At 38.1% G+C, this 20,386-nt stretch overlaps 1 protein-coding gene and 1 long non-coding RNA gene across 2 annotated transcripts in view; one reads left to right on the top strand and one right to left on the bottom strand.

Annotated features, from left to right (window-relative positions):
* Positions 1-11,406, top strand: part of LOC133498391 (excitatory amino acid transporter 2-like) — a 35,152-nt gene extending 23,746 nt beyond the window's left edge. The window contains exons 2-11 of the mRNA XM_061815142.1: positions 4,309-4,448; positions 4,681-4,833; positions 6,496-6,746; positions 6,869-6,977; positions 7,071-7,197; positions 7,310-7,543; positions 8,214-8,408; positions 8,563-8,697; positions 10,133-10,343; positions 11,269-11,406. Coding sequence (XP_061671126.1) covers positions 4,319-4,448; positions 4,681-4,833; positions 6,496-6,746; positions 6,869-6,977; positions 7,071-7,197; positions 7,310-7,543; positions 8,214-8,408; positions 8,563-8,697; positions 10,133-10,343; positions 11,269-11,340 — 1,617 coding nt within the window. The 5' untranslated portion in view covers positions 4,309-4,318 and the 3' untranslated portion in view covers positions 11,341-11,406. The remainder of the gene's footprint in view (positions 1-4,308; positions 4,449-4,680; positions 4,834-6,495; positions 6,747-6,868; positions 6,978-7,070; positions 7,198-7,309; positions 7,544-8,213; positions 8,409-8,562; positions 8,698-10,132; positions 10,344-11,268) is intronic.
* Positions 11,407-14,382: 2,976 nt separating this feature from the next.
* Positions 14,383-15,007, bottom strand: LOC133498394 (uncharacterized). Its single transcript, XR_009794298.1, has 4 exons — positions 14,887-15,007; positions 14,733-14,807; positions 14,557-14,635; positions 14,383-14,476 (listed from the first exon to the last, which is right to left on the bottom strand). It is a non-coding gene; the product is annotated as an uncharacterized LOC133498394 (long non-coding RNA).
* Positions 15,008-20,386: the final 5,379 nt, after the last annotated feature.

Raw genomic sequence — 20,386 nt, forward strand, 5'->3', positions numbered from 1 at the left:
CTCGCGAACCTTGTCTCCAAAAGCACACTGTCCATGAACATAATGATCTTTTAAAAAAAGAATGAGAAAAAAAACATTCCTACTGTGATCCCTGATGTACTGTAAATCCAATTTAAGTGCTGTGGAAGCAGCTGACAAATGAATTCACCTATAAAAACTTAAGCAATTGCAACAGTTTGCTCACTGACCATGGACCAAAAATCCTGCCGGCACAAGTTGGAACTCAATGATGGCTACAGAAATTGCTTGAATACAAGATTTGCATCAAAATGTGGAACAAAATGTTAAAGTTAATGGTACGGTAAAGTTAATGGTGGATCATATTTGCACAGGACACTTTCATGAATTTGTAAAATAATCCTATTGAACCACCAAAGAATTAATACCTTTTTGTAATTTTGTCATTTTCAGTAATTTGCCCAAATACTTTTGTCAGTATAAAGTTATTTCAGTGATGATTTCTGATCTCCAGGACATAAACCTGCTTAGTTTTTTCTCCGCTCATACAACTGGTAAGCCCTTGCACTCTCTTTTACAAGTATAATGTAGTTAATAAATCGGGATTGTTTTAATTGTAAGAGACAGCACAGCTTCATTACATTAATTCATTCAGCGTGAATGGACGTTTGTCTATGTTGCCTGCGACTGACTGGTGACCAATCCAAGGTGTGGCCTACCACCTACCTAAAGTCAGCTGGGATTGGCTCCAGCCTATTCGTGACCCCGATTACAAGTAGTGTAGAAAACAGATGGCTGGATCAATGAATGGCTGGATGGATATAGTTTAATTAACATAGCTTTTAACTTTATTTGTTTTGCTATGTAAAACAAAATTACACTAAAATACAATCATGATTGATATAATCTAATACTATTTCCCAAATCTAAAGTTTACTGTATTTCCTGTGAAAGCAATTGTTAAATGTGTGTAAAATGGTTTGAAGCAATAATTCATATACAGAAGTATAATGTACAAGCCAAAGTTCTTAGCTTGGAAAAAGCTTGTAGATGTTTTGGGGGAGGGACATTTGTGGAAGTTGAATAAAGATGAATAGATTTATCTACGATTCAAACGAACACTCAACACAAAAAAAGAAACAGTGTGTTGCAACATGGATTTTTTGATAGTCACCTTGCCATCTACTTTTACTACGTTGCTATATAGATATAATTTTAGGAAAATATGTTGTCACTATGCCATTGCGTTTTAGTTTTTATTAATTTATCAATGTGTTTGGAGAAACCCTCAATAAACAATCCAAATACCTGCCTGTCAAAAGGGGCAGAACTGGGGGAAATAATAACAGCAGCAAGGATTTTGTTCCATTGCTAATCTGGCCAGGTTGACTCCACCCTTTTTGTCTGGTTGTGTTCTGTCAGAGCTCCAGGAAAGCCAATTTACCTTTCCACAAGTCTCTGCAGCTGCATATGCAAGCATCTGAGAATCTGGATCTGTATATTTTTCATATTGAATAGGAAGTGATCTGCAACATTTCAAGGCAAACTAAACCCATTCTGAGGCGATAAAATATATTTTGTTTTGGGCCTTCAAATTGGATTTACCTACACAAGCCATGACCTTATTCATTTTCACCTGACGGATAGCAGTGCGACCAATCTCAAATACAATTTACATTCTTCACAGCTTGCAAATTATCAGGTAAGTGCCTTTGGAATACATGTGTTGCATAGTATGATGTTGCAATATGGAAATTCATGTGATATGCTAAACAAACATTGCGAGTGTACATCTGTCAGACTATTGTTGAACAGTTTGATTTCATTCTTGATTTATGTGTTATCCATGCAGGTGTGTACATTGTTTGCTATCGCAAAAACATGTCCCTACAGTCATTGTGCTTTTGATTCATTCCAAGGTGAAATAAACTTAGAGTCATTGTTTTTGTGATTCCTTTTTTTTATTTTTACAAGTTTTTTTTCCCTTTTGCATGACATAAAATAGTTTATTGGTTAATGCTTCGTGCGCAGTACAGTGGATGCAATTTGAATTGGAAAGGAAAACATTCCAACATAATTGCCATTTGGTTTAAATTTCTCATTTCCAGAGCTGTAGTAGTTCTATCTAAATGCAGTAACAGATCTCAACTGGGAAATGTCCTGCATTATATTCACCAGGCACACCTTGGTGGCACCTTGACTTTTCCCGGGAAGCCCCTTTTCTGTTACGTAACAATTACTTGTGTGCTGAAGGTGCTACTTTTATCCCCTTGAAAAGACTTAAGTCTCATTAATGCTGGAGCACCATGTATCAGACAGACATGATTGGCTTGGCTTGGCAGTTCTCTTCCTTCAAACATGTCGCACACAAAGTTCTTCAGTAGTTCATTTGATATCTAATCAAACTTCGACCAGCCAGCATGGTGTTTACATGGTCCATAAAATCGCATCCTTTTCTGCTAATCTTTTCATGCTTAAAGTAAATGTGTATTTTTCAAGGTGATATGCAGTATTTCTCATTGCTTACAAAAGATTATTTTTTTTTTTTACTTTTCAACTCAAAATAGAAAATGTCTACAGTATATTTTGCTTGCTGTTAGAAGTAATAATCCAGGTGTTAATGTCAATAAGGTCAAGTGTTTCACTGGCATGAGCTTTGTTGCATAACTCTGAACGTCTGTACTCTACAGTAGCTTTAAATGCCACACAGGGGAGAGCTGATCTTTAAGTCCAAGAGGCTTTACGCAAGACCACAACATTCCAAGATGTTGCATCAGTGTTGTGATGAAGCTGTGTGATGAAAAACTTGGGTCAGCAGTAATCTGCGTGACTTGTAAGCAACAAAATCACCATAAACAGACCCATTGAAACTTTCAAGTGGGAAGAAACAAGATGCTCTACTTACATCTTTTCTTTAAATGAAGTTTCAATATCCTCCACCAGGTTGTTTTCAATACTGTTGTTTATTTTTTAAGTTATATAGATTGTGGAAACAGTTCTGGAAAAAAAATGACAAAACTGTAGAGGGAAGGATTTTGTATCAAGGAGGAATACATTGAATAAACTGTTGTGTTTAGAATACAGTAATAGCAATGTGTTGTTAGAAAAGCAACTTTCAACATGGGTAACACTGCACATTTTATTCTAAATCAATGCATGCAATGCATGGGTAACACTGGACATTGTATTCTAAATCTATACATGCAATGAAGTGGGTTGTAATTAATATTTTTTTTAAAGCTGTGTCAAGTATTTCTGATTTTAATTGCATCTATCTTGAATATTTTGCTTTTCTGAGAATAACCATTTTATTTTTTTAGTATTTGCTGAACGGTTTCTGTGAATTTCTTCACCGTTATAGCATGGAATCTATAGTCTATATACAATGCTGACACCTTTGAACTTTTATTCTGGGCCAGGATGATTGGATTGCATTCCACAATTCTTCTACAATTCTTGCAGACATCCATGTGAAACTAAGCCATCATCTAGAAGCCATCCTGTAGGTCAATTGTTGCAAAAACAGGAAGTGCTGAAGTGGTTACAGTTGTCCAGGCAACTCATTGAGTTGCTGAAAGAAATGGCGCAACATTTTGTGGCTGATGAAAACCAATGTTTGTCATAGTATGGTAAGGGGCCCATTAATCGCATACAAGATCAAGATCATGGATCAGCTAGAATTTGCCACAATATTGCTTTGAGTACTTATGCCAAAGACAAATGCCATCTACCTGTAAATGAATATTTTAAAAAAAGTAAACCAGCAGCATCTTGAGTGCAGAACTACAATGCTTACATTACGGAGTGGTCAGGCCCATCCCCAGACCTTAATCCAATAGAGAATTTAAGGGTGATATAAAAATGCTGTTTGTGAAAGTAAACCAGAGATGCAGAGGAACTATGGAATGTTTTGAAACTATTTCTGGCTGGAATACCAATTCACAGGTTCCTGACATTTTTTATATTTCTTCTACGCACCTTTCGTAACCATCAGTACATGATTAGTCTTAAAATGAACTTAGTCATCTGTGCATGTACTTATATCTTTGTTGCATTGTAGGGTCTCAGTAATAATGCTTATAGTGCTTTTTGCACTCATCTCAGTACTAGCCTCACTGTCTGAAAATTCTGCAACCAAGTGTAGAATATTTTAAGTGTCAAACATAAATCATAGTATCGACCATTTTCCCACTGTTGAACAAGGCCACTAAAAATATTTTTAATTTATTTTCATTTGTTGGAAATATTTTGATTTGTTTTGCTCAATTTGAAAAAAAAAACCATCCAGCCACTTCACTTTTTTATTTCCATCTTCTAAGAAAAGCTTTTCTTTGTTTTCTTTTCTCACAGTGCCAATAAGATGCAGAAGCAAGTGGAGGTCCGGATGGATGAGGACCACTTGGAGCCCACAGTGGACACGAGTGAGAGTGCTTGTAGCAGTGTATGTGATAAAATCATGAAGAACATGGTTCTAACTCTGACCATTCTTGGTGAGTTTAAGGTCATATTAGTATTGATTGTCTACTAGCTGAGAAACTAAACAATGAAAAAAGATTGGATTCATAGCACTAGCAGTACCCAGTGGGTACCATAGTGGTAGCCGTACAGAATGATTCTTTGTTTTTTGAATGTTTTCAACAGTGGCACAAAGCAATGGTGACCATAGTCTGACATATAATTGGCGTTGCCTTTTTATCTATTTGTCGTTCATCATTGATTCAGGCGTGTTTCTGGGCTCCATTGCTGGAATGCTGCTACGACACATATCACCTCTCCCACCTGATGTTATCATGATCATAAGCTTCCCAGGGGAGATCCTAATGAGGATGTTGAAGATGCTTATTTTGCCTCTTGTTGTTTCAAGTTTGGTCACAGGTGGGTAAAATGAAGGTGGTGGCTGCAAATGTGCTGCTTGATTTGTGTGTTCTGTGTTCTTGACTGCAGTCTGCAGGCTAGAGTCTGGAGCCTCAAGCTAAAACAGTGAACACCAAGAAAAATAATTTGAGTTTACAAAGTCTTATAAGCTTGATTATAGCTCCAGGAATCTGAAATAATGAATTGGACCTTATGAACATCGTCATTTTTGAATTCTAATTAATATCCTATTCCTATACTTGAATTTTGTTAAAGCTCGCGCACATCTTTATGTACTAGTAGCTTGATGGAAAAATAACTTTAATTTATCAATTCACATCAGCACTGAAATAATCATCTATCTAGTGGCAACACAGTGACCAAGTAGCAACTCCTCATCGTTTTGACGATCCTCGTTCAAATCCTGTTTCACATGTGTAGAGTTTGCATGTTCTCACCACACCTGCATGGGTTTTCGCCAGGTACTCCAGTTCCTTCCCACATCCCAAAACCATTCATCGTAGGTTACCAGTAATTTAAGAGAATTGAAGAAAATTGCCCGTCAGCATGAACGTGAGTGCCATGGTTGTTTGTTCATACCTGTCCTGCCATTGGGTGGTGACCAGTTCAAGGTGTATGGCACCTCTCACCCAGAGACAGCTGGGATCGGGTCCAGCATGGCTGTGACTCGAGTGAGGAAAAGTGGTATGGAAAATGTTTGAATAATTAGGCATCCAATTGTAAGGGACTAAGAAAAGGCTAGAAGACAAAAAGGTTTCAGTTGCGAATAGAGACATTAACACAAAATGAGTTCATTTTAAAATGTATTCTATTTGCTTGTGTACATTTGTGTGTATATTTGTGTGTGTGTGTGTGTGTGTGTGTGTGTGTGTGTGTGTGTGTGTGTGTGTGTAGTGGTTCTTACTAGAAACAATTGAGCTCGCCTCAACAGATACTTGTGGGGGTTGAAGGGCAGGGGCGGGAGGAGGGGGTGGGGTTCTGGTCTGGCCTGGCCCAATGAAACATTTTGTGAGAGTCTCCTCCTACCTCTAGCATAATTTGCACCACATCCTGCAAGGTGTTCATGACATTGACTCTGAGTGGGGCTTGTTCCATGCCTCCACTGTTGAGGTGGCGGTCTGTGCCAGTCGTGGAGGCAATCCTTGAACATGGTGGTGGACACCACTGGTGGGTGATGCCATCAAGCTGAAGAAATAGTCCTAGATAGCTTTTTTGACCTGTGGGACTCTGGAGAGAGCTGAAGGGTAATGGCAGGCCGAGCGCCATGCAGCTTTTGACATGGGAGGAGTTTGGGTTGGTCTGGAGTATGAGTTATGGACAGCTTTGTTGAAATTCCTGTCTACTCAGGAGGAGACTGTGCACTGTAAAAACTGTATTTGGTGGTGATGGGAGCATGGGGATCTCAACTAGGGACATTGTGAATCAGTGGGAAGACCACTTAATGTATTAACTGGGACGGTGGCATTCTGTGGTTCTCTGAATAAGTGGATGCTTCCCTGGTTAATTGGAAATAAAATTAATGGATGGATAATCAATGAAAAAGGTATTTCATACATTTTTATTTTTTATACAATCAGCACATTAACATGAGCCACACAAAACTGCAGAATGATTATGCTTGGTACTTATATAGATCTTCTTGTCAAATTTGTGCCATAACAGGATTGGCTGGGTTGGACGCCAAATCTAGTGGCCGTTTAGGCACCAGAGCCATGGTGTACTACATGTCAACAACAGTCATTGCAGCCATCTTGGGGGTGATCTTAGTGCTGCTAATCCATCCAGGGAACCCCAAGCTAAGAGCGAATCTTGGACAGGGGAAGAAGAATGATGATGTTTCTAGTGTGGATGCTTTCTTTGATCTTATCCGAAATCTGTTTCCAGAAAATTTGGTGCAAGCATGCTTCCAACAGGTAAGCCTCCTACCCTCAATGCTTAATGTGCAGCCCAGTGCCCTGAAGTTAGGATATATGATGTACAATATATATAACTCTCTCTTCATAGCTCTAACTGCTGTTCTGTTCTTCTTGTGTAGATACAAACAGTGACCACAAAAGTACCAGTGCCCACTAACAGAACCAAAGCACCCCCGCAGTTCACAATCAAGAGGTCACTTCAGTTCAAGAGTGGAATGAATGTCCTTGGTAGACTATTGATCCAATTTCAGACAAAAAAAGTATTAAGGATACTGTGATTGCATTGTGACTTTTACTTTGCACTTATGTTTTGTCTCAAAGGTTTGATTGGATTTTTTGTTGCTTTCGGAGTCATCATGGGGAAAATGGGGGATAAGGCCAAGCTTATGCTTGAGTTCTTTAACATCTTGAATGAGATCATCATGAAGATTGTTAGTGCAATTATGTGGTAAGTGTACCCCTCAGAAAAAGCCAGAAAAGGGAAAAGTGAACATTATCTACAGTGTACTGTTGATGCTCCTTCAATATTAAATGCAGTGTTTCTTCTCGTTGGGCTTCAGGTACTCACCACTTGGAATTGCCTGCCTAATCTGTGGGAAAATCATCTCCATTGCTGATTTAGAGGTGGTTGCCCGACAGCTGGGAATGTACATGATCACTGTGATAGTGGGCCTCATCATCCATGGAGGGATCTTCCTTCCATTAATATATTTTGTAATAGTCAAACAAAATCCTTTCAAATTCTTCATGGGAATATTCCAAGCTTGGGTGACGGCACTTGGAACAGCATCAAGGTATGATAATTATTTTTTTTTTCAATTAGGATTCTAGTGACGTCACAGTGGGTAGAACAAATTTGCTACGTGTTTATCCTGATTTACTAATTATTTAAAGAACGCTTTCACCATTACCTTGTTTCTGAGGTCATATGGAAAATAATAACGGTAACTTTTATTAAAAGCAGTAACTGAAATATTCATGCCAGCAGCAACTTCCAACTTTGTTTCCATGTGGAATATTTTTCATTTACTCTGTGTTTTATTAATGACACAAAATGCACTCATTCCTCTCCTGAGGTGAGCTCAATCCTTTAAAGTTCCTGCCAGCTTGCTTCTCCACCATCTACAAGAAGTACTAATTGTCAAACAAAACAAACATTGCAGCTGTTGAGTCACAGCTATTTTTTTTTCAACTTAATGTGCACTTTCTTGATGATTCAAATAATTATTAAATTATTAAATAATTAATGAATCAAAATAATTCAGTTTAATATTTTTTGTGGGAGTAGAGGAACACAGCAAATTTGTTTGCAAACATCCCAATTACAACCCAGTTACATTAGTTCCACTCCCCCAAAAAAAGGAAATACAATTCTTTATACGCTTAGCCATTCTGAGTATGCAAGACTGTCACAAACTTATACTATAAATTTTTCTATTTTTCTTTTCTTCCAACTTTGGAAAGTGCTGGAACCTTGCCTGTCACATTCCGATGCTTAGAAGAGAATCTGAAAATTGACAAGAGAGTAACCCGTTTCGTCCTCCCCGTTGGTGCCACCATAAACATGGATGGCACGGCACTCTATGAGGCCGTGGCTGCCATCTTCATTGCTCAGATGAATGGAATTGATCTCGACTGGGGGCAAATTGTCACAGTCAGGTGAGGATGTCACACTACTTGTGATCAACATGGAATTGAGTCACACTTAGTACCATTAATCATGATTAAAAGCGCACATCATCATGAAAGAATACAAAGTGGGCGCTTTAGCCTATCATTTTTTCTCTGAGACTGGAATGTCTGTTTTCTATAGTATGACAGCAACCCTGGCTAGTGTTGGAGCGGCCAGTATCCCCAGTGCTGGACTCGTAACCATGCTGCTAATTCTTACAGCAGTGGGGCTTCCCACTCAGGACATCAGCCTTCTTGTGGCTGTCGACTGGCTGCTGTGAGTAAGGCACTCCAAATCATTTCATATAGGTGTCATTATCATTTCTGTGCATTGAATCCATTCAAAAGCTCTTCTTTCTAAACAAACCCACGGTTTACATAATAATCAGTCTGTTTACTTTTCCAAACTTTTCACCTACTATGGTGCATTAAATGCAAAAGTTTAAAAGTGCACTTAACACAAATTTTAATTCCCAATAGACATCATTAAAATTAATGTCATCGTCTTCAAAAAATATCAAACAGAACGTTTTCATACACGTCACACAGCTTCAAGTATCCTCATTTCATTTCTAAAAATGACTCGGGATTTATTTTGGGGGAGAAATTCACTCCTTTCTCTTCTTTTTTGGCCTGATAATACAAGTAATTTTAACAATAGGCAGTATGTCATTTTCACTGTTATCACCCAATTATCTTTTCTTTAAAAGGGCATCATATTGTCATCAGAAGTAATTTCAAAACCACACCCTTGGAAATAAATACAGATTATACATTGGGTAAAGCTCCATGCACCACGGGGTAAGCTAGGAAGGATGTAAAACTGTTCCAGTATTTGACAACTGGGATGGATAAAACAACTGTAGAAGCTAAGCTAAAGGCCTTACTATCCATTCCAGTGGTATTATACATTGGGATTTCCAAAAAGTTCATGGTTTGACACTGACCTGGTTACAGCAAATATTATCCCAGGAAATATTGGAAATCAGATACAATACAGCATAATCATCAATAAAATAAACATTTCACAAGGCAAGGTGAATTTTTATAAACCCAATAATGAGTTCAGTCCTGCCAGAACGCAGCACAAATACGAGGTGTGTCAGAGAACTTCCAAGAATCATGTCACAAAATATATTTCAAATGAAAACTACAAGTTTTTCCCTTCAAAGTAAGCCCCCTCGAGTCCAACACACATATAAACCCTTTTCTGCAATGTCTTCATGCACCCCTGGAAGAATAATTTGTCTGTGGTCCTTCCTGGCCACCTTGACGTTGTCCAGGTCTTCAAAACAAGGCCCCTTGATGAGCTTTAGATAGAGGAAAAAAAAATCACACTGATCCACATGGCGTGAATTGAGAAATTGCTCCGGCGCAGTGATGCTCTTCTTGGACAGGAACTGTCACATGCTCAGGGCATTGTGAAGAGCCATGTTGTGAAGGTGAAGCAGCCATAAATTGACCTGTGACAGGATCCCTTTCTTGCTGTGCTGGTTGCTTGTCGGGTTATACTTTTTCATCTAGTTTTCAACCAGTTCCGAAACGTTTTTCATACACCTTATATGATAGATTTGCTGTGCCCATTTGATAGTTTACATTTAAAATGCTATAATTTACAAGTGGTTAGGGCAGAAAAATATGGTAAATGTAATTGTTTTTCCTTTCGTCTCCCTGTAACTGGGGCGGCCATCTTCACTTTTTTCGACATGCAGGGATCGCTTCCGCACCTCAGTCAATGTGGTTGGTGACTCGTATGGAGCTGGGATTGTATACCATCTTTCCAAAGATGAGCTCGACTCCTTTGATGCACAACAATCTCGGCTGGAGGATTTTGAGATGACTAAAACAAAGTCCTTCTTTGACAATAACACCAACCAGAATGTATACGCTCACCATAATTCAATCCTGATAGACGACTGCAAGGTACATTTCATTTTAACGGATATAGAGACGTGTATGTAGCGGATTCTCCTCTTCTCTGTGTTTGTTTTTGTCTTGTGTTTATGACTTCCTTCATTAGTGGATGTGTAAATGTCATGTTCAATAAGGAAAACATCGGGGAAGCTAAACAAATCTCTTTGGATTGACGCAGTCAGCATTATGAAAAAGCAGTTTTTGTGGTACCATCTGAGCAAAACGCTTTGGATTTTTCTACATATTTTTTTTTTCTTACATTTAAAAAAGTTGTCTGTGTATTACAACCAGATCAACAGATGTTTGTTGCATTCCTTATACAGCATGTTGAAGTATCGATGATTTGTTTGTGGTTGTCTATAACTCAGAAAGAAAGTGACTATTTCGTTACATTAATAATTGGACATGTATTTATGTATTCAAGGCAGCCCCAACCAAACTACTCTTTAAATTCTATTTATACTCGAAAGGATAAATGTTTGTTTGTGGTATGACATAAAGACTGCTGTTTCACTAAATAATGTGCAGGCTAATTCAAATAGACCCTTCATTAATTATGGTGAAGCTATTTTACTAGCAGCAGCATAAAAATGTTTACGAGGTGGTGATACTGCATTGTACTGCATATGATGCTGAACTTGCATTCTCATCATTCGGCGTATTGTAATTCGGTTGGGCAGAGAATCCATTAAATACATGGCCAACTCTCAAAATGCATTCATCCTGTTTTTATGTATTTCTATAACCATGAAACACCTCCTCTCTCATTACAAGAGTCTTCAGAGACATACGCTGGGAAATCCCACGTAAATGTCCACCTTGAGGACAGTGGCCTGAATGTCAAGAACTTTTGGCTTCTCTGCTCCAACCACAAATAGTTTGTTATGATGGTGCCTTCGGCCCTTAGTTAGAAACTTTTGATAATTGCTTTCAGGTCACCATGGGCAAAAATGGCAAGACTGCAGGGTTCTCTCTTGTTGAAGAGGAACCATGGAAATGTGATTAAAACAGACCGAGGAGCTGCTGCGCCTTACCCTAACTTCTACAAGCTTTTATCTTCTGATGACAAAACTATAAAAGTAATACTCAACTGACAATTACCATTGAGACTATTCAGGAATACATCTTTAGGGTTAAAGATGTTCTTTTATCCATCTGGGTAGCCTCACATGACCTTAGAATGTGCATTTGCACAAACCAAACACAAGTTCCAACAACATTTTGGTTGAAAATGAATCTGGGCCTTACTTGGTGCTGCTGCTGCAAACTTCATGTTCAGTCAGGTACAGAATTCTTCAACCTTTTGTAATATCTCGTTTCACTTTTGTATTTAACATTTTTGTGTTGCATAGTGCAAATAATAAGTAAGCACAGCATGGAGCTGGTGCAAATCCCAAGATCAATGCTTTAGATTTTTTTTTTTTAAACGGTGAATGTTACCCATTTTCAAGGTCGGGTGATTGGATTTAGATGTAATGGTATCTTAAAATGCAAACACGGTCAATGAGTAGGTTATGGAAGGAAAACCTAAAATGCATCACTGTGTGCGATACAAAGACAGGCTGATGCAAGACAGTACCTTTTACTTTTCGACTAATGGGATTACACTCTGATGTGGCACACGCAGTCACGCCTAAGCCGAAAGCTTATGTCTTAGACCATAAGGGGGAAAACCAATGGTGTCTAATTGTGGCAAGAGCTAGCGCATGATAAGTTGTTATAAAACCGGTACATGGGGGTACACTCCAAGTCATTTTGTCCAAGGTTTTGTAAACGTTTTTCTCAATGCTGAAACACTGAATTTTTAGGAGCAGTTATAGGGTGTGTCTGGAATGCATGTGTTCATATATCATGTGTTCTTTCTGAGCACAAAAGGGAAAGATTAACATGGAAAACAAGCCGAGTGACTGTCAGTAAAGACGGAAAATGTAGACATGCATGACTCCGACATACAAACCCAGTGCAATGTTTTGTGTGTGTGTGTTTTTCTCTTTTGCTATATATTTAACTTGCCTTGAAGAAATCAACTGCATGTCTCAGGAAGTATATCGGGGAAATTTCAGGATACAAGTGAATATGGGACCACCATTAATACAGGAAAATATTTGTATCCAGTTTAAAGGCTGACTGAGGATGGCTGGGCCCTCCTCATCTACAAGACTTTGATCATGACCAATTTGTTTTTCTTGTTGTGACTACTCATCTTAATTTGTGTAGTCAGGTGCAGAATTGATTTGGTCGACAGCATTTGATTTTGTCATCTCTTTAATCTCACTCATTTATTTTGGTCTAAAGAAAGTAACACCTAATGTAAAAATATTCTTGCTTAAAGTGCCTCCTTGCACTTTGTGTATATATACTTTCTTTAGATAAATGTGTAACACTTGTGTTAAGCTTACTTGTCATTGTTCTGAATTGTTTTTGCTATACTTTCTATAATTAGTCACCAATGTTAGAATATGTTTAGCATACCCCGCAATGGGCCAGTAGTTTTTGTGATTGTTTGTGAAGTTTTATTATTGCTACAATATTTGCCCTTCATATTTCAGAGTAATTAATGAGTTCCAAATCATGATCAAGGGGAATAAGGCTGATTATCAAATAAATTGTGTAATGGTTTGGTTCTCCATTTGCTTGTTTTAGGATCATGAGAAAAGTTAAACATCTTTGTAACTTGGAAAAAGTTGGTGGCAGCTAAGTAGTACTACTACGACCTGTGTCAGATGTTCCATTTGGGCCTTTATCATCAAGGAATACAGGTCATCTCGCTTAGAGTATGTGTTTCCATAAATGTGGTAGGTACCAGAATAACTGACCTGCATGTACCACAACTTTTTGCCACCTTGTTATTGGGGTTTCAGCTGGACTGTTCATGGCTACATAAAGGCTTGAATACACAATGCATATGTTATTAGAATATGTTGTTGTGTGACAGTGCCCAAGAATGGAATGGGAAGAACACAACATCCCTTTTGGATGTAAATATTTTATTGAAATGTCTGGCCAATACTGTTCTCAACCAAACTGTGTCATGTTAAACTGAACTTGCACTTTTCAGGAAGATGGGAAAAATCTGTCTTGATTCTGATCGGCGTCATGATCTACATACCAAACTCATGTGAATCGAATATATTATCCCTTGAGTTTAAAACTTCACTTTGATATTTCCTTGCATCTTTTTGGATCTGATCAGGAAATGTTCTTGGTCAACTGATCTGGGGTAGTAATTTCTTTCTTATCTTCTTTTTTTTTATGAAAATGTGAACTCTTTAGTAAATTCAACATATATTTTCTATTTCTTTTTTCTTTCTGACATCCATGTACCTTGACCTAGACAGTCCAAATTTACACGCATTTTGAACAACTGCAGGGCAGAAGTCTTTGTCAGGCAAAAAAACATCTGACAAAAGTGTGTCTAATGTTTTCATTTGTGTATGTAAATATCAAATGATACAAATAAATTATTGATGAGATGCTGGTGGACCTATTTCTCTAAGCATCTTTCATATGGTACAGAATAGGAACTTCTACAAAGCTGCACAAGTCGATTCAGTGCTTTCATAATTGACATACAATAACATTATTACAAAAATAGTCAAAAATAATTAGTCATGATGATGGTACACACACACACACACACACACACACACACACATATATACATATGCATACATACATATTTGTTTATTGCCTATCAACATAGCAATACTTACCACTCATTTGACTATCGCATTGAAATACGTGGTGGTATTGAAGAAAGACTTGTAACTCCTTAATTGGCCATATTTTAATGGGTAACAAAAGTGTATGACACTAACTAAATAGAAATGCGTAATGGTTGCAAAGTATTTATGAATGTCACCAGGAAGCCAAATATTTCTTGCAATACAAAGCTGCAAGACTACCCTGAATCTTTTTGTCCAGCATCTGAGGGGGCAAAGGTCGACATTCTTGGAATAAAATGTTTATGTCAGTGTAAATCTTTCTCTGAAAGGTCATCCAATGGGATAACGGTGTACTCTACACCCTTTCCATTTTCCTTGGGTGTGTCTTTTTGAAGGAAGGCTTCATTTTCTGGTTTCTGCCCCTGTGAGGAGTCAACTTCGGTTTCTGGACTTGATGCTTGTCTCGGCGCATTCCACCTAAAAAGAAGAAATGGTACATAAAAATATCAGAGATTAAGATTACAATATTTACGCTCTTCAATGTTAATGAGACTCACTTGTCTCTGGTAGCGATAGCAGCACAAAGCATCACCAGAGCTGCAACGCCAACAACAAAACCCATAATGATGATCCAATCTGGTGATAGGGGAGAGTTGGGAGGGTTATTGATACACAGTGTTTGTTTTAAATGTCTCTTAAAAATTAGAAGCATTTGAATCTGTGTGACAATCACCTGGTGTCACGTGCCCTTTGTGTTGATCTGATCCTGGAGGATTTTCAAACTTTGGAACTTGGTAAAATTCACCATCTGGATGTTAAAAAAAAAAAAGAAGTTTCATGTTTATCATCTGATGTTTTGGTTTCATGCTTCTATAACGGATGTTTACCTTGGACAGATGGAAGTTCAAAGAGTCTGGCTTTTGCTTTTTCCTTAGCCAGTCTAAATCCTGCTCCTGACCCGGAATCTTCATCTCCTAGACCCTCCTGTACTATGTTAGAGAAAGATGATCTTGCCACATCATCTCGAGTATGGTTCATACTAGGTTGTGGAGAAGAATACTTGTCTAGCAACTCGCTATTTCCAGATCCAGAATAAAAACTCTCTGAGTTATTTGTTTGGGAGGGCAGACTGGGCTCTGTGGTGTTACTTGACTGGGTTGCATTTGGCTCTACCAAAGAGGTCCAGTTAGCGTGAGGACTTAGGGTAGCAGATGAGTTGGAACTTGACAAATTTAGTTTATCAGTTGCTGAATGACCTTCACCCATGAGCTTGAAGAACCCGTCACCTGACGTGCTGCCTTCAGTGGTCTCATTCAACCGGGTATGATTATGACTGTCTTCTGTGTCAAAGAATGTTTGGTTGGACTTATGAGTGGTCGAGTTTTCTTGAAGTGCTTCGGATTTGAGTGACGGCGAGGGAAACTGATCGACAAGGAACCCATCCGTCAGAGCCTCTTGGAGCACGTCTTCCTCAGATGTAATGGGAATTTGGGTCACAGCTGATTGAAAGAGATGGAAAAATACAAGGATCACCACAAATATTTACCTACCACACTTGACATGGAAAGTTTTTTTTTTCCTCACCCCTGAGGAGTAATCTATGACCTAAAAGGAGATTGCATGTTCTGCCTGGAATTCTTGTATAAACTTGTGTCTGCTTTGTTAAGGTGTGACAGTAATGATTAACCTGGGTGACTACTCATATGCAGGTGGGTTGAGAGGGAGTTTCATTAGAAAATCAATTAATCAAACTTTTGGGACACCCAGAAAATGTATTTCAATTATCAAATGGGAAGCAAAATCATAAACTGGGATTCATAAATTTTGCCATTTTGTAATGAACTGTCAATTTTATGGTAAATTTAAATACAATTTAATAAAGGCTACCATGTATTCGCATATTCTAACCTGACTATTTTTCTGTCGAGTGATTATGTACTTAAAAAGAAGTTGTGGATCCCATCTTTTCATATTCAGTTCCGGTTTCCTATGACATTTTCTGGTGTGTACTCTGTCTTTGCTTTCTTCAGTTTTTTCTTTCTAGATCAAGAATTCAACCAATATTTTGGATAAATGCCTTGGTGTGACATCCCGACTGAAACTTGCCCTGCGACAATGAAACATTGCTCTTAAGGCCTTGATAAAGTATGGCACACCAGAAAGAGCACTTAAGGTGGTAATACTTCAAACACTGACTAATTTGGTGAGAAAAAGACATAATTGAATCAATGCCATATGTACTGAAAATGACATTCAAATATGGGTGACGATCTAAAAACGATAGTATGCTCTTGATGTCTATAATAACAACAGTGTTACAGTATGAATACTAATACATTTAAATTGATTCATTTCCTCAATACTGTTAGAGTACCGTAACCTTAAAACAACAATTAAAATAAAAATACTAAATTAGCCACCAGCCAAAGTAGAAAAACTATGGGGGGAGCACAAGGACTGCCACTTACAATTAACAAGTGTAGAATAGACCACTGCCCAAAGTCCAAGAAAAATTCCAAAAAGAAGAGGGGTCTTCATTCTTGTTCCAAACAGTAACAATGACGCTTATTTTCAGCCAGTCTTGAATCTGATTACTCACACCTCACCCTTTTATAGGCCCCAGGTTTGTGTTGCGTGAGCACAATGAGTGGTAACACAAGGGCTCGAACACCTGTGAACACACCCACTTCCTCGCACGTTTCCCATGCCCATTTCCTTCTTGTCAAGCAGAGCACGCTGAAATCTTGTGGTTTTGATTTAGTGTGGTGTATAACTCCCCTTCATCATAACAATCGGTGTTTTGAATTTTTGGTTTCCTCATCAGAAATCTGTCATTCACAACTGAACAATGTTTTATTCAGAAAGACTGACTTTATCCACTGAAATCTCTTCCAAGGATTCCATCTTAAAATAATAATAATAAAAAAAACTATCAGTTCAGAACATTGAGTCTCAAAACCCTTGTGCCCCCCTAAAGAACAAAGATTATACAGTACTGTGGTGTAATTATTAAAGTTGTGAAATAGTTCTGACGCAAAGGCAAAAGTGGTGTGTGACTCAACATTCAAGTTGTTTTCTATGAAGCGTTCAAAAAACGGCAAGGCGTATATATCATTTTGTAAATTATTACTAACTCAAGACAAAAAAAACATCCCTCTCATCCATTCTGTATATAAAAACACATTACTATTAGATTGTTTACTGCATTTTACCATTAAAAACAGTGAGGTTTGGGTCGTGAGCAAAGGAACAAGATCCCCCGGATACAAGCGGCAGGAATGAGTTTTGAAGGCTCTCCCTTAGGGATACAGTGAGATGCTGGGCCATCTGAGAGGGGTTCAGAGTGGAGCTGCTGCTTCTCCGCATTGAGAGGAGCCAGACGAGGAGGTTCTGTTTAGGATGCCTCCCGAACACCACCCTGGGGAGGTGTTGCAAACAGGTACCACCAGGAGGAGACCGTGGGAATGACCCAAAACACGCTGGAGAGACTATGTCTCCCAGCTAGACTTGGAAAGTCTCAGGATCCCCATGGAGCAGCTGGATGAAGTGGCTCGTGAGAGGGAAATCTGGGCTTTCCCGCTAAGGCTACTTTCCCAGTGATCCAACCTCAAGATAAGCGGAAGATGGATGGATGGATGGATGGATGGATGGATGGATGGATGGATGGATGGATGGATGGATGGATGGATGGATGGATGGATGGATGGATGGATGGATGGATGGATGGACGGGCAGACCTGATGGTCATATACTGTACTGTATTTTCTGTCTGTGTCTCACACTCTGCTTGTATCTCAATCTCAGCCTGCTGACTCTCAGGATCGTTGGCTGTCTCTGTGCCCCTTCCTGAAAACACAGGTCCTTTGTCTCTCTGTCTTTGTGATGCTCTCAACTTTTCTTTAGCTCTCTCTTCTGTATTTTCCGGTTATCTCAATGTGTGATGCAGTCATAGGACCTTCCCTTCCCTACCTTCCTTCACGGTCACCATCATTCAGGGGAACTCTCACCTGAGAATAAGTTAGCTACATCATTTTGAAGATTTGAGAGATTTTGTTCAACGTGTAGTGTGTATAAGGTGAGTAAGTGGTGTGACGTAATGGTGACTGAGGCACATCATAGGTGTGTAGCCTTCGGCTATCAGGCATAATAGAGAACTGGCAAAGTTCTTTTGAATTGCTCAACATGCGTGGGTGAGCACTTGTCCAGTCTTGCAATAGTGACAACAAAGTTTCACGATGTAAGACTGAATTATAAAATGTAATACTTTATATGAAGAACATCCTCATGAAAACAAATGGTACACAAGACACTTCAAATAATTGCTAAATACAAGTTAGTGTGTAAAATATAAAATAACACGAAATGATAACTCCAGAGAACATAGTGTAACCATGGCATGAATTTACTTTTTTAGATTTACTAACTTTGCAGATGACTGCATAGTTTCATCCAGAGTCTGTATTAATATTGGTTGGTTTTAGAATTGTTTTTTTTTTTTTTGATAATTCCGTCACTTTTACTTAACATTATATTTAGGTGAAATGGATGTGAAGATTTAGGTTATGAGACTGATAGTGACACTGAAATACAATTTCATGATGATGAAATCCATTTTCTTTTTACGTAATAAATAATTACTTTAATGGTTACTATGAGTCATATAATAACTTTGTTATAACTGACCAGAGTTGCCTGAACAGTAAGAGCAAGCCCATCACAATTGTATTGCCAGTACTTAAACTTAAACTAACATTGAGGAGCTACTCTTTACTTTTTGCAGAACAACATAAATATGTTCATCCAAATTTCACTTTTACTCCACTGTGAGTTCAAAAAGAACTCACAACGAACCCAATTTCCACACTTTTCTTCTGCTATGTCATGAAAGCTCATTGCGCTAAAATTGTTTTGTCTGCCGATTTTGATAAATGTGCTGGATTTAACCAAAGCACAGGGTAAAAATTACAAAAGGAGAGCTACCATTGTGTATAACATTGTTACCTCTGTTAATGAAAGAAAACCTCACAATGACCGCTAATATAACTTGATACTGACAAAAACATAAATAATTAATGTGTAAATGTTTACTGAAACTTAACAAATAACAATTATTTATTATTTTATTTTTGTGATCCAACAAGTAATCTTAAAAGATAAATTTATGAAAATGTCCAGATCAAAAATACCCTTTCTCTAAGATTTGATTGCACAACTTTTTGAGGGTATCAGTGGAATTAAACGATTTTTTCACATCCGAATGAGACTTCAAGCATGTCTCGACAGGTATTTCACCCCACTATTCATTGGCAAAGTACTCCAACGTTCTCAGGTTTGAAAGGCGACTTCTCTAGACTCTAGAGTATGTTTCTGCATTGTTAACAGCAGTTCAGTTCAGTTCAATAGTATTTGGACTATATAGAAGTATAGGTCATTGTTTTCTTCTTAGACATTGTTATTTTTCATAATGTGTTTTTGTGTCATTATTCTGTTGGAAAATCTGCAAGTGTGACCACGCTTGCTGAAACTGTCCAGCACATTTTATTACAGAATGGCTTGATAGTGTTGAGAATTCTTTGCACCCAGCACAGATTCAAGACACCATGTGCCAGGTTTAACAGTGCAGCCCTGGAATACAACTGGGTCCTCAAGATTCCATATTCTTTCTGTTGGATTAATTGGATATAAAGTTTTCTCATATTTTCTTTCTCACATGGACTATTTTTGTTACGCATGCTTTGTTTGTCACAATTTGCTTTGTGTGATGCGGACCACGCTAAGGAATAAAAAAGTGGAGACGTGGAGATGTGATTAGAACAGGTTGGAGATTGTGAAAGAGACAGATTCCACGTTCTCCTCGTGAGCCAGAAGTTCCTCTTGTCTTCCTTCCTTGATAATTTTACTTTAAATGTCCTAGGCTGTTTAAACCTGACATTAACCTTCCTAAACGTCACACAGGGAAAATTATTGGTATGCTTTTGTTTAAAAAAAAAAAAAAAAAAGAACCAACATTCATCAGAAAAATGACTTGAAACTGATGAGACTACAATTTGCGAAAATACTAATATTAACAAGGGATAATGCTTACAGGAAAATACATGTTCCTTTGACTTGTGGGGTTTTCTTTCTTTAACAAAATACTAACTGTCCTGTGTCTACAAATAAAAGAATATTGCACCTACTGTGAAACAAACAGCAAGCTCAGTCATATACAGAGGTTGCTAGGGTAGCCAAAGATTGTACCCAAGTAAGAATACAGTATTCTGTTACTTGAAAGTACGGGAATTCCTGGACTACGACAGAGATCCGTTCCTAAAGTAACGACTTAACTCGAATTTCGATTTAAGTCGGATTCCACCATTAAAGTCAGAATTTACATCAAAATACTTT

This window comes from Syngnathoides biaculeatus, chromosome 3 (assembly GCF_019802595.1).
Source record: "Syngnathoides biaculeatus isolate LvHL_M chromosome 3, ASM1980259v1, whole genome shotgun sequence".
Classification (NCBI taxonomy): domain Eukaryota; kingdom Metazoa; phylum Chordata; class Actinopteri; order Syngnathiformes; family Syngnathidae; genus Syngnathoides; species Syngnathoides biaculeatus.